This window comes from Neodiprion pinetum, chromosome 4 (genome assembly GCF_021155775.2).
Source record: "Neodiprion pinetum isolate iyNeoPine1 chromosome 4, iyNeoPine1.2, whole genome shotgun sequence".
In the NCBI taxonomy this organism is placed as follows: Eukaryota; Metazoa; Arthropoda; class Insecta; order Hymenoptera; family Diprionidae; genus Neodiprion; species Neodiprion pinetum.
This window is the reverse complement of record NC_060235.2, coordinates 25,899,022-25,914,364: the sequence shown is the minus strand read 5'-3', so window position 1 is coordinate 25,914,364 and position 15,343 is coordinate 25,899,022. Positions and strand designations below refer to the sequence as shown.

At 41.8% G+C, this 15,343-nt stretch overlaps 1 protein-coding gene across 5 annotated transcripts in view; it reads left to right on the top strand.

Annotated features, from left to right (window-relative positions):
• Positions 1-15,343, top strand: part of Dscam3 (Down syndrome cell adhesion molecule 3) — a 184,747-nt gene that overhangs the window by 167,431 nt on the left and 1,973 nt on the right. Inside the window, exons 7-33 of one of the 5 annotated variants that reach the window (XM_046621079.2) lie at positions 568-714; positions 1,522-1,662; positions 2,039-2,229; positions 2,881-3,121; positions 5,178-5,331; positions 5,423-5,574; positions 5,821-6,084; positions 6,183-6,328; positions 6,465-6,897; positions 6,968-7,261; positions 7,467-7,697; positions 7,800-7,955; positions 8,045-8,115; positions 8,207-8,450; positions 8,536-8,682; positions 8,895-9,056; positions 9,153-9,369; positions 9,657-9,745; positions 10,158-10,337; positions 10,824-11,012; positions 11,147-11,332; positions 11,424-11,868; positions 12,602-12,858; positions 12,973-13,141; positions 13,329-13,492; positions 13,722-13,821; positions 15,143-15,310. In XM_046621079.2, the coding sequence (XP_046477035.1) occupies positions 568-714; positions 1,522-1,662; positions 2,039-2,229; positions 2,881-3,121; positions 5,178-5,331; positions 5,423-5,574; positions 5,821-6,084; positions 6,183-6,328; positions 6,465-6,897; positions 6,968-7,261; positions 7,467-7,697; positions 7,800-7,955; positions 8,045-8,115; positions 8,207-8,450; positions 8,536-8,682; positions 8,895-9,056; positions 9,153-9,369; positions 9,657-9,745; positions 10,158-10,337; positions 10,824-11,012; positions 11,147-11,332; positions 11,424-11,868; positions 12,602-12,858; positions 12,973-13,141; positions 13,329-13,492; positions 13,722-13,821; positions 15,143-15,310 (5,338 nt within the window). Of the gene's footprint in view, positions 1-567; positions 715-1,521; positions 1,663-2,038; positions 2,230-2,880; positions 3,122-5,177; positions 5,332-5,422; positions 5,575-5,820; positions 6,085-6,182; positions 6,329-6,464; positions 6,898-6,967; positions 7,262-7,466; positions 7,698-7,799; positions 7,956-8,044; positions 8,116-8,206; positions 8,451-8,535; positions 8,683-8,894; positions 9,057-9,152; positions 9,370-9,656; positions 9,746-10,157; positions 10,338-10,823; positions 11,013-11,146; positions 11,333-11,423; positions 11,869-12,535; positions 12,859-12,972; positions 13,142-13,328; positions 13,493-13,721; positions 13,831-15,142; positions 15,323-15,343 lie in introns of those variants that run through there. The other 4 variants (XM_046621075.2, XM_046621077.2, XM_046621080.2 and 1 more) reach the window with 4 other exon arrangements.

Here is a 15,343-nt window from a genome sequence, read left to right as displayed (position 1 = left end):
ATTCCGATACCGAAGACGGCGGTCGTGCGAGTTGGTGGACGTCGTTTCTTTCGAGCGATGATCTCCGCAAGAAGAAAATTCTCAATCTTTGATATACTTGCTAGAAAATTATTATTTTGAAATCGATATCGTTGCAATAACGATTTAAATATTGTTGGAATTACCAAAAAATATGACACAAGTAACTATTTACAGTGTTATTACTGTTGCGAATGCTAATTTTTTTCGTTCATTGTTCCAACGTTTCGACCCTAACCTCGATTCATGGTTATACCAATATCAAATTATCTCAATAGCTACAAGAAGATATGGTGAAAGTGATTGTATATTAAATTTTTTGGTCAGCAGTTATAAGACAATTTTTATTTTGTATCCAGAGCTGTATATATTTTTTCTTTTATGGTAAAAAATTAAAAGAGTAAAGAACTGTAGTAAGCGCAACTAAAAATTCCGCTCAGTCTGCTCTTCCATCGATCGAATCGAAACTCTTGTGGCAATAAATTTGGCTCCCCGCAACGATGCGAAAACATTAGCAATTACCTGAGTGTCAATATTCTCTCATTCAAGGCGGAAGATTCGTCGTGACGTCACAAGGCGAGCTACATATCCGAGCTGCAAGGGCGGAAGACGGTAGAGCAACTTATTCATGCCTTACACTTCACTCTTTGACTGGTGAACGTCGGCGAAGCGATCCCGCCACTCTGACGGTTACAGGTACGTCAAGCATTCTCGATTGTAAGCATCCGTATTCTGTCATAATTTCTCGCATTGAGGACAGTCTACTTGAATAACGACATCTCACAATTCGAAAGACAAATTTATCCGATTATAAGTAACTTGCAGGTGTTGCGCTTGAAACTCGATTACGCAACTGCATATCATCTTTAACATTATTTGAATTATAAATTCGTGTAAATGTTTTGATGAAACTTGCAATATAAATGAAAAGAAATGGAAAATCATTCGATGTGAATCTGATAATAAGCTTAAAAAATTATCTGACCGTAAAGTGGATCCGAGTGATAAGGAATAACGTAGAAACAATGCTAACGATACTGCAGAGTTATTGATAAGAATCGATAGTTGGGCGCCAGCTTGTCAGGGCAAGGAATAAGGCTAATCAGAGGACAGAAATTGTATAAAATATTATACCTCATATAATATAGTAATAAGAAATATATGGTTAAGTAAGTGAAAGTGACAAGGATGCGCAGGACGAAGCGAAGAAAGATTGGTATATAACGACGTTGACGGGTGAGCGAAGAATCCAATATGGCTGTCTTCCTGTCAGACTTTCTAAATGGCTCATCTTTCACGCTTATATGCGATGTTTCTCAAGAGTTCACACAGCACCTTGGGTCGCATCATCGCACGCCTTCATCGCTTTACAGCTTAATAATTCTAACAATGAGTTCAAAACGATCGTTAAAACTGTAAATTACTGATTTAATGGATATATTTCGGCATCGCGCGTGACCGAGAGATCGTCATTAATTTTTCATAACTTATCCGTTTTCGCAGAACAAAGTGGATCGATGCGTCCCACGCTCACCCAACGTTCGCAGATGGTTATTTCTGCTGAGAAAGGATCCAACACTCACATCACATGCTCCGCTCAGGGAAGTCCACCTCCGGTATTTACGTGGTACAAGGATGTCGATGGTCAGTACAAATATAGTGGCAGGCCACAGGTGACTCGACTGCATTTCATTAAAAATACTCGAGTCACCTGTATTCTTCATTCATTGAAATTTGCAAACAAGTAATAAATTACGGAAGAGTTCGAAAACGAACCAGGAAAATCCTCACAATTGAATGCATGGAAAATTTAGATCCTTTTGAAAAAATTAAAGTGAATTCACCAAGAATTTCGTTGAATATCTTGGCGGTTGTTTCCGCAGAGTCGTAATTTCCAAACTTCTGTAAAGGTATTGTGCAGAATTATTGTTAGAAATTTCCCGTTCGAATTTCGTCAGTGACGAGTTAAATCCGAAGGATAAAATCAGCGTGATTCCGATGATTTGATATTGATATACAGGTCACCTAATTCCGGTTGAATCGTCGAGTCGAATTCAGCTCTGGGGAGATCTGATGCAGATACGTCGCGTGGATGCCCAAGATGCTGGGAGATACGTTTGCCGAGCGAGTAACCAGTTTGGGGAACAAAGGGCGGAAACCCACTTGGCCGTCACTTCAAAGCTTAACGCCAGGATTCACCCTCAAATTCAGGTAAGCTTCCGCAATCCAGGATTATAATTTTGTTCCAGCTAAGAACCCGGCCGCCGGTTTCCGTAGGACCATAATAATCGAGCTTTGGGACATTTCACACTGTCTTCGGTAGCTATTGTACAGTATTGCCTTCGTTATCATTTGAGCAATTATGTCACGTAATGAAAATAGCAGGTAAAAAATGCCTCTGTAAGTGTAGATGACAGCTTCAAAATTGCTGAAAACATTAAAACAAGACGTTTATCGACCGGTTCACTACTTTTTGACCAGATTATTCAAGGTAAAAGTTTAGGAAAGATCCACCTTAAGGTGAATTTGATATTCGGACAGATCAGACTACTTTGCCTAAAAAAACACATACCAAATTTTTTTTTCCGGTGACAGGAAGTGACACAAATTCGAAAACAAGATTCAGTTTGAAAACGTGGTAAACCGAAGCAACGTGTTTCTCGTAGACGGTAAGACTCGAAGGCCTGAAAATTGGAGGATTTTCATATCTCAGAGCACACTAAAACGTATTCAAATGGTGGGCAAATCGAAATTTTCACCCCAAAATGCAGGCCAAAGGTTGATGGATTTTCCCTTATATAAAATTCATCTCGCTATCAGCACAAGTGTATTGTAAAATCCAATTTCCGCATGCCCATGCAGACGGTGCATTCTGGGGCCATCGCCACGATGAATTGCACGGTAGAGGGTTACCCGGTGGAGAGTGTCGAATGGCTCCACGATGGAGTGGCTGTGCTTACTGGACAAGATTCAAGGATTAATTTGCAAACACCTTTGGTCTTGGTGGTCAGTTTTGTGGGTCGCAGAGACAGGGGCATGTATCAATGTTTGGTGAGAAGCGACAAGGAGAACGCTCAAGCTACTGCGGAGGTTCAGCTGGGTGGTAAGTGTGTGGAATCGAAATTCTCTGTAAACATTTTCTTTTTCCAATACTTGATAAATTTTTGGTCAAATTTCTTGCAGCCTTCATTGCATAAGATAAAAAATCTTTAAAAATACTGAGAAAAATTTTTCGACCAGGGAATGTGTAATGTCACCGTCTGCAAGGAGTCTATCCAGAAATATATGATACGGAAGATTGTTAGTAATTTACCTGCGCTGAATTCTGTAAACTATGCAAGAGTATGGCAGCACAGGATAAAATACCGTCAAGAGGTAGCACCATCGGAGGATTAGCTTCGCTTAAAATTAAATCGCATCAAAAATTTTTCTCACGTAGAGGGGTTGTAATTGATTACCCTTCGGTAACCCCAGAGCTATCTTTCCCAAGTTGTAGGGGAGAATACAACTGCAAAGTTTTGCGTGGAGTGAATTCGGTAGTAAAATATTGGCTCACTTTTCCCATCCTTGAAAGAAGTAGATGAAAAAGAAGAAGAAGAGGATGAAGAAGCCGCTTACATTTATTATATTACGTGCTTCTTGAGTGAATTTAATAGCCTACTTAGCAGTGAGCTTTGCACGTTCTTGATCCAGCTTGGACAAAGCCGAAGGGTTTGTTTCCAGGCTTGGATGAGAATCAAAGTAGCACTAGCACCAGGCACCGGAAGTTAAGAAATTACATCTCACTACCCCTGCGAGAATTAGCCACAATATTGTTCACGTCCATAAAATTTTAAAAAAGAAACGCATGAATGTAGGAAGAAAAAATGGAGAAAAGGATTTCGTGCCATATCCCAAAACGCTTTTCGTTGATAAAGTCTCTCCTCCCCGTTGAGACATCGCATATAGTGGCCGTGTTGCCTAATGGATTAAAATGGCCAATTTTCCAATAGCTTCTCAGCTAACTACACCGGCACTTCTTTACCTCAGACGCGCGTGCTGCTCTCTTCCTGCTAGCCATCTAATTTGTTATAGAAATTCGACCCCGCACTAAAACGCGAGGTGAATCGAACACACAAGCAACGAGCTAGATTCACGATTCCCAATTTTCCTAAGTGGTAACTAATCAGAGAGGTAATCAATGTGCTAGCTGTACGGCTATGGAGAATTTCCAGACCGCATTACAGCTGGTCATTTTTCTATCCCTAATTAATACTGCGTCACACGATGAAGAACGATTTTTGAGATGGTATCGGTTCTACACGGATCAGTCCTACAAGCAAACTGTTCTATAAGTTTGTTCCTACATGCGGCGGTCCTACAACTTCGTTTCTCGAGATTTGTTTCGAAGAAGGAGAATCGATTCTACAGAAATCAGTTCTACAGGGCAAATGTTCTATAGAATATGTTCTGCAGAATGTTTTTTACAGAAATACTTTTCTACAGATTGTGTTTGACAGAACGCACATTCAGAACAATTATCGAACCGTAAAAATCATACATTTGATCGTCAATTTCGTACATTTTGATTTAATTTAATTTAATCTATTTAATGTAAATTATTTGTGTTGAATTTATGTTTGTGTGTGTTGAATGTGTGTTGAATGTGTGTTGCATCGAACGGGGATTGCGTTGGGTGTGTGAGACTAAAAAACTATTTTGCAGAATAATTTCTATAGAAAAATATTCCGTGGAAGAATTCTCATACAGAATAATTCATGCAGGTTAAGTTCTGATGTGAATCTCGAGTTCTTTGCTGTAGAAAAATGTTCTGTAAAACAATATTTCCGTATATAACGAGTCTGCGGAACATATTCTGTAGAATAAATGCCATGTAGAACTGATTTCTGTATCATCGATCCTCCTTCTTCGAAACGAATCTGGAGAAACGAACATATAGGACCGCCGCTTTCAGGAACGAACTTGCACAACTGTTTACTTGTAGGATTGATCCGTGTAGAACCGGTCCTGTTCCCGATTTTTCACACCCAATCCCTGCACGAGAGAGGTCGCTCGGATGGAACCTCCTCACCCTATTCATACAGCGGCGACGTTGATTAACGACTTCAAATCTTTTATCATAGCCATTATTTGTACCTAAATCATTCAACTCGTCACAGATACTGTGCCTGAACTCCAGTACACGTTCATCGAGCAAGCTCTGACCGCTGGACGTCCCGTGTCTCTCCGTTGCTCGGCAACCGGTTCTCCGCCACCATCGTTCACCTGGCTGCTAGACGGTCAGCCGTTGGGCGATATAGTGGCAGGCCACAGGTGACTCAAACTGCAATTTTCACATGGCACACTTATCCATGCAGTGTAATAGAATAATTTTGCTTATCGATTACTTGGCGTGATTTTCCAGATACGCAATAGGTCAGTACGTTGACCAATCTGGTGACGTCATCAGCCACCTTAATATATCATCGGCGGGATCCGAGGACGGTGGTCTCTACACCTGTGTCGCCGCGAATGCTCTTGCGAGCGTTGAGCACAAAGCAAGACTGAATATTTACGGTATGTTGAGTTGGTTGTTGCATGTAGGATAAGATTTTGAGTGAAATCTTTTGAACTGACTTGATTTTATGTTCAGTGTCACGATAAAAGCTTCTAAGTTTAATTGAGGAATGTAAAAACTGATGCTAATAGTCGTTCCACTCACTTGAAATCATTTGAACTCACTGATAGTCATTTAACGAAATCGTCAGTCGTGTATGGAAAATGATTGTGAGGATCTTGAGTTAGACCGAATGGTTTCACCAGGTTCGCCTTACATCAGGTCTATTGCACCGGTGCGAGCAATAGCCGGAAAGGACATAACGATTGCGTGTCCTTACTCTGGCTATCCAATAACATCAGTAGAGTGGTCAAAGGGCGGAGTTCAACTGCCGTTGGACATTAGGCAAAAGCTGAACGAAGGTTTGCTGACTATAACCTCGGTGGATACAAACGACAACGGGACGTACACATGCACCGTGCGTAGGTCAGGAGAAACTGCCAGCAGAGACATAGTACTCACTGTTAGTAGTAAGTGTGAAACCTTGACCCGACAATACGGGTATTCATCCGATACGTGATCAACTGAAGATACAGAGGCACGTTGTCTATGATCATTTTGATTCCAGGTCCGCCGGTTATGACACCCTTTAGTTTTGACCAAAACTTGCAAGAAGGAAAATGGGCGCAGGCGACCTGCAGCGTAACTTCCGGAGACCTTCCAATTTACTTCACGTGGCTGAAGGACGGGGAACAGATACCACCGTCGCTTCGAGTGAGCAACTCTTGGGACTACTGTCTCTGATTTATCTAACAACTTCCAGCGCCGGGTCAAAACTTGCTTGAATGTAATTTTAAAGTTGCTCCTGAATTTGGTCGTCTGTTGAACCTTTGTGTGGGTGTTGTTTCAGATCGAGGAACAGGTTCAAACGTTTTATAGTCTGTTACTTTTTCACGAAGTTTCATCACGCCATAGTGGAAAATACACTTGTATAGCAACCAATCATGCTGCCAAAGTAAATCACACTGCCGAACTACTGGTAAAAGTTCCTCCGCAATGGACTTTCGAGCCTCAGGATGTATCCACCCTGCTCGGAAATCCGTTGAACATACATTGCGAGGCCAAAGGATTTCCTCCCCCGCAAATCACTTGGCTTCGGGGTCAGGGAAGATCGTCTAATGACTTTCAACCGCTGATCGTATTGGATGGCAGGATAACCATCCAGCCAAATGGTTCTCTGTGGACAGCTTCTGCCGGCCCACAAGACGAAGGACATTATCTGTGCCGAGCAAACAATGGCATCGGCCTGGGCCTCAACAAACTAATCTACGTCTCAGTGAACGGTGAGTCTAACGGTTATTCATCCGCGAAACTACTTATCTTCAGTGTACTTTATCTTCATTACCTTTATAGAACCGGCAAGATTCGAGATCCAGAGTAAAAACGTAACTATCAGACGCGGCGAACCGGTGAGTCTCGACTGTTCCGTCATTGGAGATAATCCAATCGAAGTTCAATGGACCCATAATAACAACCGCCTGGACTTGAACAATTATCGTTTAAGCATCAGTCAAGTTAAGTCCGAAGAAGGGTTGAAATCACAATTATCAATTGGACGAAGTGATCGCCAAGATTCCGGGGTTTACAGATGTGTTGCGAGTAACGTGTTTGGAATAAGCGAGCATCTCATATATCTGGCTATTCAAGGTACGTTGGTTTTAATTTTTATTTGATTCTACTGAAATCGGAAATTTGTTTATTTGGGTACTTTCTGAAATTCTGGGTTTTTATCCTCATTCTTCATTTACAATTCTTGTTAGTAATAGTTCGAATATTTCTATCTTAGACTATTAAAGTACGTTCATCGATTACTCTGCACCTAATTGAAGTGCGTATGGCTAAATTATTGCAGAAAGGCCGGATCCACCGATGGCGCTCGAAGTTATAGAAATCGGTTCCAGATCAATCCGGCTTTCTTGGAAGCAGTCTTTCGACGGGAACAGTCCAATAATCAATTATGCAATTCAGTATCGTCCGCTTGGTCTCGGCGTTACCGAAGAGTGGGACTCTCCTCAGACGCACAATATAACGATCAACGCCAAAACCACGAGTATAGGTGGAGCGACGAATCCGACGCTAAATGGTTGTTATTGTCTTTCTCGCTTACCATCATTATCGACACAATAACCGATACCAATTCAAATGTTAAATTACCGACATCGATTGATGAAATGTAACTCCCCAGGATTGACTCACTACGACACGATGAGTGCGGAACAGGAAATGGCGTTGGTCGGAGGTCTCCATCCGGCAGTAACTTACACATTCAGAATGTTCGCCGTAAATGCCATTGAAGCTAGTGCGCCCACAGACCCAGTGGTGGCTAAGACTCAAGAAGAAGGTACTGTCGTTAAACAGTGAACAAAATGTCTATTTCCCCTCGAATAACTAGTTAATATGACCCTTTCTTACCCTCATTTGATTTTTCAGCACCAATGGATTCCCCTCAAAGCGTTAGTGTCCAGAGTGCAGGTCCCGGCGAGCTGATCGTCAGCTGGCAGGTAATTGTACTCCATTATAAAACTGGGAATTTCTAGTGTTTGTAGACCGGTAGAAAACGAATATACATTTGACCAAATCATGGACATTCAGACTCCGTCAAGAGACATGTGGAACGGTGAACTCCTTGGTTACATAGTGACCTGGTCCGAGCACTCCACGTCGACTTCGGGCGTCAATCAAAGCAAGAGCCTGACGGTAAATGGTTGGGCAACGACGAAAATTCAGCTCACCGGACTTCGGAAATTCACTAAATACGATGTTACGGTTAGAGCATTCAACAGCATCGCTAGTGGACCGGCAAGCAATCCAGTTGTGGGAACAACTCAGGAAGGCGGTAATTAGTCCAACAAGAAACGCTTGCCTTTTTTCGTGAAGTCTCTACAGGGGATGAGTCGGTAATAATGTTTCACGTGTTGCAGTACCCGAAGCACCTCCAGCACAAGTAATGTGCACCCCACTGTCATCACAAAGCGTCAAAGTGTCTTGGGCTGCACCCCCAGCGCATCAGCATGGCGGTATCATTCAAGGGTACAAAGTCTACTACAGACCTGTTCCCACTGATAACAGTGAGTGCTGATTTCACAGAGCATAATAAATTTCGCTATGTATTTTGAAGGTTTCGGGGTAAGATTTGGAATACGTTAGACAAAGTTAATTTTAAACTTCACAAGTCATGTAAATATTCATAAAAACTCAATACTATTTGGTTCTTAACAACTACAATTCCGAATTTCAAATTTTCCTTGTCGTTTTATAAAGTGATTTTTTGCTATCACAGTGGAAATATCGACAGTCGGTGAAGTGAAGCGAACTTCAAGTGAAGAGACGTACCTGCACACTTTGTACAAATACACAAACTACTCGATAAGGGTCTTGGCCTACACTGGAGCAGGTGATGGAGAACTGAGTCTTCCAACGTATTGCTCAACCGAAGAGGATGGTGAGAATTCTTCGAGTCCTTGAGACAATTCAATTTTCACCTCGTACATGTTTACCATTTCCACAATGATCGGTCTTCTTCATCATTCGCCAACAGTTCCGGGACCACCGGCTGGAATCAAAGCATTGGCATTGACCGCTGACAGCATTCTCGTGTCTTGGTTGCCACCGCTGCAACCGAATGGACACGTTTCCCTCTACACAGTGTACAGTAGAGAGGCTGGGGCCACCCGAAATAACACTCATACGATGCATGATCCACCGTCTTCCGCGAGCGACACTTTGACTATGGAATTAAGAGGCTTGACCGTAAGGTGAGTAATTACGTTTACTATCAGGATGACATAGAGGTATTTGAAATGATATTTTCTGACTCCCATCCTCGATAATATTCAGGTATCTTTCATCTCGCCCATCTCTCCCATCGTCGTTTCAAATACGTTACAGGCTGTTCTTTTATTTCGAATTCTTTGAATCCAAATTAAATGCTCAATTCCGACAATGAAAAATTGGACTACTCCCGATTCTCACGATGTTGTTAGTAGACTAAACGAATGAATTTCAAAATATTCTCAAACGCTTTTGACATTTTTTTGAGCAGACAGCTATACGAGTTTTGGGTTACTGCAACCACAGGGCTTGGAGAGGGTGAACGAACTACTATCGTTACTCAAACCACGGACACTCGAAGTACGTATTTGAAGTATGCGTACGTATTTGATAGCATTTGTGTTGTATGCATTAGTACCTCATGACGGTATTTAATTAGGTGATATGTTATTCTGTAAAAGTGACGAAGTAGTTATCACTATGACTTAATTGACCGCCAATTTCATAGGTTTTTTCATGCATTTGCCGAACATTCATCGGCCAAATAGCGTCCATCTTTCTATTCAGTATCTGTGGTGATTGTCGAATATCTTGAAATAGCCTTTCGACTTGTTATCAAGTCGCGTTACTACAGATTCCTGTGCACATTACCATAGCCATAGGAATAAAATCTGTTTCCCATACTATAGCCAAGTTTCAATTTCAATAACTCGCCTACAATCTTTCGTACACCTATTTATCAATAAAATGTAACCCCACTTAATTATTGCAGTTCCAGCCAGAGTCGCGTCCTTCTCCCAGATCATGCGAAAGGCCGTCAAATCTTCGGTCACGTTGCCGTGTCTTGTGGTTGGAAATCCCACCCCCCGTCCAAAGTGGACTTATAAAAACAGCGAAATATCGACTGGAAGACATTACGAGCTAACATCAGAAGGACATCTTAACATTCACAGTGAGCACAATTTGCTTACCATTAAATGTTAATAGCCATGATAATTAATGTATGTAATGAAATTGTAAAGAACTTTAAAGTTTTTTAATCATATCAAGATTTTTCCTCAAAGCACGTATTTACAAAGACCTGTACGGATACTTTGGAGGAATTGGGTGAAAAAATCAGAAAAAATATCAACTCAATGGTACTCTAGTATGTAGGTACTATGATGCAAGGTACAATCAGCGTAATTCTACTTGATACCAATTAAGACCCAACGCTATTTCCATGACAAATGTAATTCTGACCCTTCACTATAGCGAAGTTATTATTGTGTCAATGCGGTCTGCGCAATTTACTAATGCTAAAGTGGTCATCGTTATCCTTGTAATAGTACATAGGATTTTACGTCGGTTAATCCTGTTTCACAGTAATCTTGTCACACGCTTGTAATTTAGCACATTATTGCTATCATCAGGTGATCACATTGTGTGACTTTTTCAGGCCTGGAGCAGTCAGTAGCAGGGAATTATACATGCTCTGCTAACAACTTGTTTGGGGATGATTCAGTTACATACACTGTAATTGTTGTGATGCCTCCGCGAGCGCCTAAACTCGAATTGCAGTACACAACACCGCACAGTATTCGACTGCGCTGGAATCATCCTGATAATGGTGGTGCTACCATCCAAGGTACAGATGAACCGCATAAACCGACATTATTATAGAAGAGTATTTTTTCTGAAGCACAGAACAGCTAAGCAGAAAGAAGAGTAGACAAACGTAAGATTCTGCAATCGCTTGAACTTAATCTAAATTTTTTACAGGGTACGTGTTGAGCTACAAAAGAGATCGAGATGGATGGGAAGAAATTGCGGTTTCACCGGAGCAGACGGCGTACACATTGAGTGACCTCAAGTGCGGTTCATCGTATCTCGCCCATTTGACTGCCCACAACAGAGTTGGCACTGGTGAACCGAGTGGATTGATCAGTGCCACAACGAAAGGCAGTGGTAATTATAAATTTTCCGTTTTCTGCAAAACCCTGTCAGTGAAAAAGATGAAAAATATTAACAACGAAAAACATATTCATGTATTTTTCAGCTCCACTGCTACCAAAGGAGAGAGATATCATCTCCGCAAACTCGACGACTCTTCGATTAAATCTTCTTTCCTGGCCGACTGGCGGCTGCCCCATTCTCTACTACACAGTTGAGTACAAAAAACGAAGCGGCTCAGAGTCATGGATCATGGTAGCGAACCGAGCCACAGAAAATCTGGTCATCAGAGACTTGAAACCAGCCTCGTGGTATAATGTGAGACTCACAGCTCACAATGACGCCGGAGCGAAAGAGACGCAGATGGAATTTGCAACGACAACCATAACGGGCGTCAGCATTGGTCCACCCAATGATCTGATAATGGACAACGACGCGCCAAAGGGCGCTCCGACACACAGAATTCTCTATATCGTCATCCCCGTTGTATGCGCCCTCGTCTTGGTGCTTTGCACCATTCTACTCGGATACGTAGTCCTCAAACGTGGCAGGTAGGTCTTAGTCATTCACTGATTGCAAAACAGCTCACACTTATCAGACACGATCGTAAAATGCTTGTTCGAAGTACTTGCAGTTATCGCGAAAAATGTTGCTTCAGAAAAAAGAAAAACTCATGGAAATTTCAAAACATTTCATTACTCGTCAACCATTGTTTTACCATTTTCCTACATTTGTGTGTATGTGTATGTATGCAAAAAGTTTTTTTACCCTGAATTTTGTGAAGACTGCCAAATCGAAGCAGACGTTCGGAAAGAAAATCAACTTTTATACAAAGACACGACACCATTCTTTTTTGGCTATGTCTTGACGTCCGGTTACAGAATAATGGTACCCCGAAATACAGGAAAATTCTTCATTCTCGTAATTTTCCACGAATTCACCTAAAATTTGGTAGACGATCACTAATCATTTTCAATTCATTATACTTCACTGTTACTCATACAGATATCACTCATTCTAAAACCCTTCACTTATTTATGATCATCCGTTTCTTCCTCGGTACCGTTCGCCAGTTGAAAATTTTTCTCGTACGACAATTTCTCCCAGTCTCCCGTATTCAAATATCTATCGAATTAAACTGAGCTATTGAAGAATAAAAATGCGATCATCCGATCGTGCCTACTGCAAATAACTAAGAGCTTCTATTTATCCGGCTAGTTACTTCCTCAACACGAGTCACACCATATGTCAGCACTCCTCTGCAGGCAATTTCTTGTCTTCTAGAGAGAGTGGCGGCTACCTAGGGGAGATGTTGGCGGGTCAACAGCAGCAGCAGCTCCAACAGCCGGTTGGTATGGGCTTGGCCCAGCAGATGCAGCCCGGGATGCAGCAGTTGGGCCACCAGCCCCACCATTTATCTAGCTGCATGTCAACGGTCCAACTGAAATCGACGGCTGAACGTGACAATCGTCGAAACCACCAGGTCTATACAAGCTCGCCGGTTAAACAGGAAAACCTCAAACCGAACGATCATGGGTCAGGTAGAAGCCAATCTCTTAATATCCCTCCACACCCAATTGATCTCAGAAACTGTCAAACTAGTGTTACTCTGTTTTATTGTCATCGTAGTCACCCTTTTCATTTTATTTGCACAGAAATGTACGAAATCAGTCCGTACGCAACGTTCAGCGTACCTGGACGGGAAAACCGGTCAGTCACCACCGCCACTTTGGACTACACGATGCAGTTTAAGACCTTCGGCCACTTGGAGAACGAGGACATCAACATAATTGATTACGAAAGATCGAGCATCGATTACGAGAGGTACGTAAGTGCCCCCTAATATCATCAGATATTGTACTCTGATACGAAATTGTTGTAGCATGTTTTTACTTAACTGAGAATATGTTCTCATCGCCATAAGAATTTCTTGTACATATACCTATATGGCTTTGATCCTTTGACCATGACACGTTGAATTTGATGATTACAATGCAACTGCGTATTTCAGATCAAAAACACCAAGGTGGCATAAGCAGCGCTATTTTCCCAGCATCGCGGAAGCGGAAAGTAAACTCCGGTCAAACAGGCAGGGTTCCGGAAGTGATACTTCCGGTAGCCCCTGCGGAGAGTGTGCCGGACCCAGCTACAGGGTACCCGTGAAGCCTTGTAGAGGTGCGTTGGCGTCATTAGCAAAATTGGACTAATGTGTAGATACCACTTTGGAGACCTCGTGGATTCAATTAATGCTCTTCGTGTTACCTCTGTCGCATATGACGACGTCGTGAAAAGTCACAGCTGTGGATTTGCAGTTTGAATTTACCTTGTACCGCAGTCAGTCTAAAGGTGGATTCAAGGGCACGGGCCACTTGTACAAACCCTTGACTCGTTTCTCAATTCGCAGATATATTTTCGAGGGGCGTCGAGTCCAGCACTGAATCCAATAACGAAGGTTCGCCGTTGGCGAGGAGGCGTAGCCGGCAACCCAGCAGGTCCACTCGCAGGTAGCCAAGGTTTGTTTGTTTCCACATAGCACTCATGTCAGTCTCATCTTTTCATATTTCTTCCTAATAGAGGTCTGAACCGTCAGTTGACGCAAAATATCCAAGCAAGCATTATCCTTTCTCAATTCGGCATCACACTCAACATCGATGACAATTTAATCCGCATCACGTTATAACGAATCTAAAACGCTCGATTAAAGTTTAAAACACATGTGTGATCAGTCGATTTTACCGGGCTATAGCTACAGCTACTAATTGGTTCAGAATTTTTCAGGATTAGTTGAATTTGCCAGGATGTGAAGGTTGAGAATTGCGTAATAAGCAGTGAATTTGCCGTACCAAAGTGCGTTCAACTGGCGGCAGTCCGCCATGCGATCCTTATAGTTTTCAATATTCTTAGCAATTGTTTACCCTTTACCATGAATAAGTTTATGTAACCAAAAATTAGCATATACTCTCAGAAAGCATCTAGGAAAGCAATTTTTATACACCTGAATATCGATATATGTATACTCCCGAAGCTCAAGGTACTACAATGATGATGTTTGTGATGTCGATTAATCTTGTAATTATCAAAATTCTGGCAATATTCAATGTAAAATTACGCAGTATATGGACAATGTCCTGAAAGTTACAGGCATATTACTGATGTGCGTTACACACAATTGGCGAAGGGGAAGCAAATGTAAAACGTTTTTCTCATCATCGAGGATTCGAAGTTTGCGAATCTTTTAATGAACAGTTCCACTGCAATCCTTGAACCACCATACATCACGATCTTACTCAATAACCTAGAATTTTTAAATATACTCTTTTACTTATTCCATGTGAAACTTGTAAAGTAATAATTTTCTATTCGACCCATACGTAAGCTACTATTTAGTATGATTGAAAATATTACAACTCGTATCAATAATTTGCAGTCTTAGCAATCAAAAAGATCACTAATGGTGGATCGACTGATCTGTAATTGGAGAATTCACCATGAAAGAATCCAAACTTCCGCTTCTCGACGCTATTACGTTATAGTCATGGTAATTCATGTGGCATGACATACTTACCGTTAGATTTAAAATAACAACGTGGTGAAAATTTGCTTTGCATTATTTCCCAAAAAAATCTCTCCAAAAGAGATCTGAACAACTTCACATCTTTCGGAATTAAGACTCTGCTCGCAAAGTTTTTCTAAAAAAAAACTTTCGCCAGCGCTTGTTTCCCCATTTCCCTTTGAAAAAAATTCGCTGGTCGTCTTGCGACGCTTTTCCCCTCCTTGTGCATCAGACTTTCTTAGGTTCATTCCTATTCGACCGACCTTTTGCAGTTCCGTTGACGACATGACGCTGTTACCACCAACCGGTTTCAGCGACAGCCGAGAATTGAGTGAGGCAGAATGCGATCGAGACTGCCATGCACTTTCCATCGCAACGACACGACATGGTGGCAGCCTCGGTCGCCTACCGATAGAAGCGATTGAAACTATGCTTGCAAGGTAGGTAAATAGGTACGCGTATCGCAATTATTA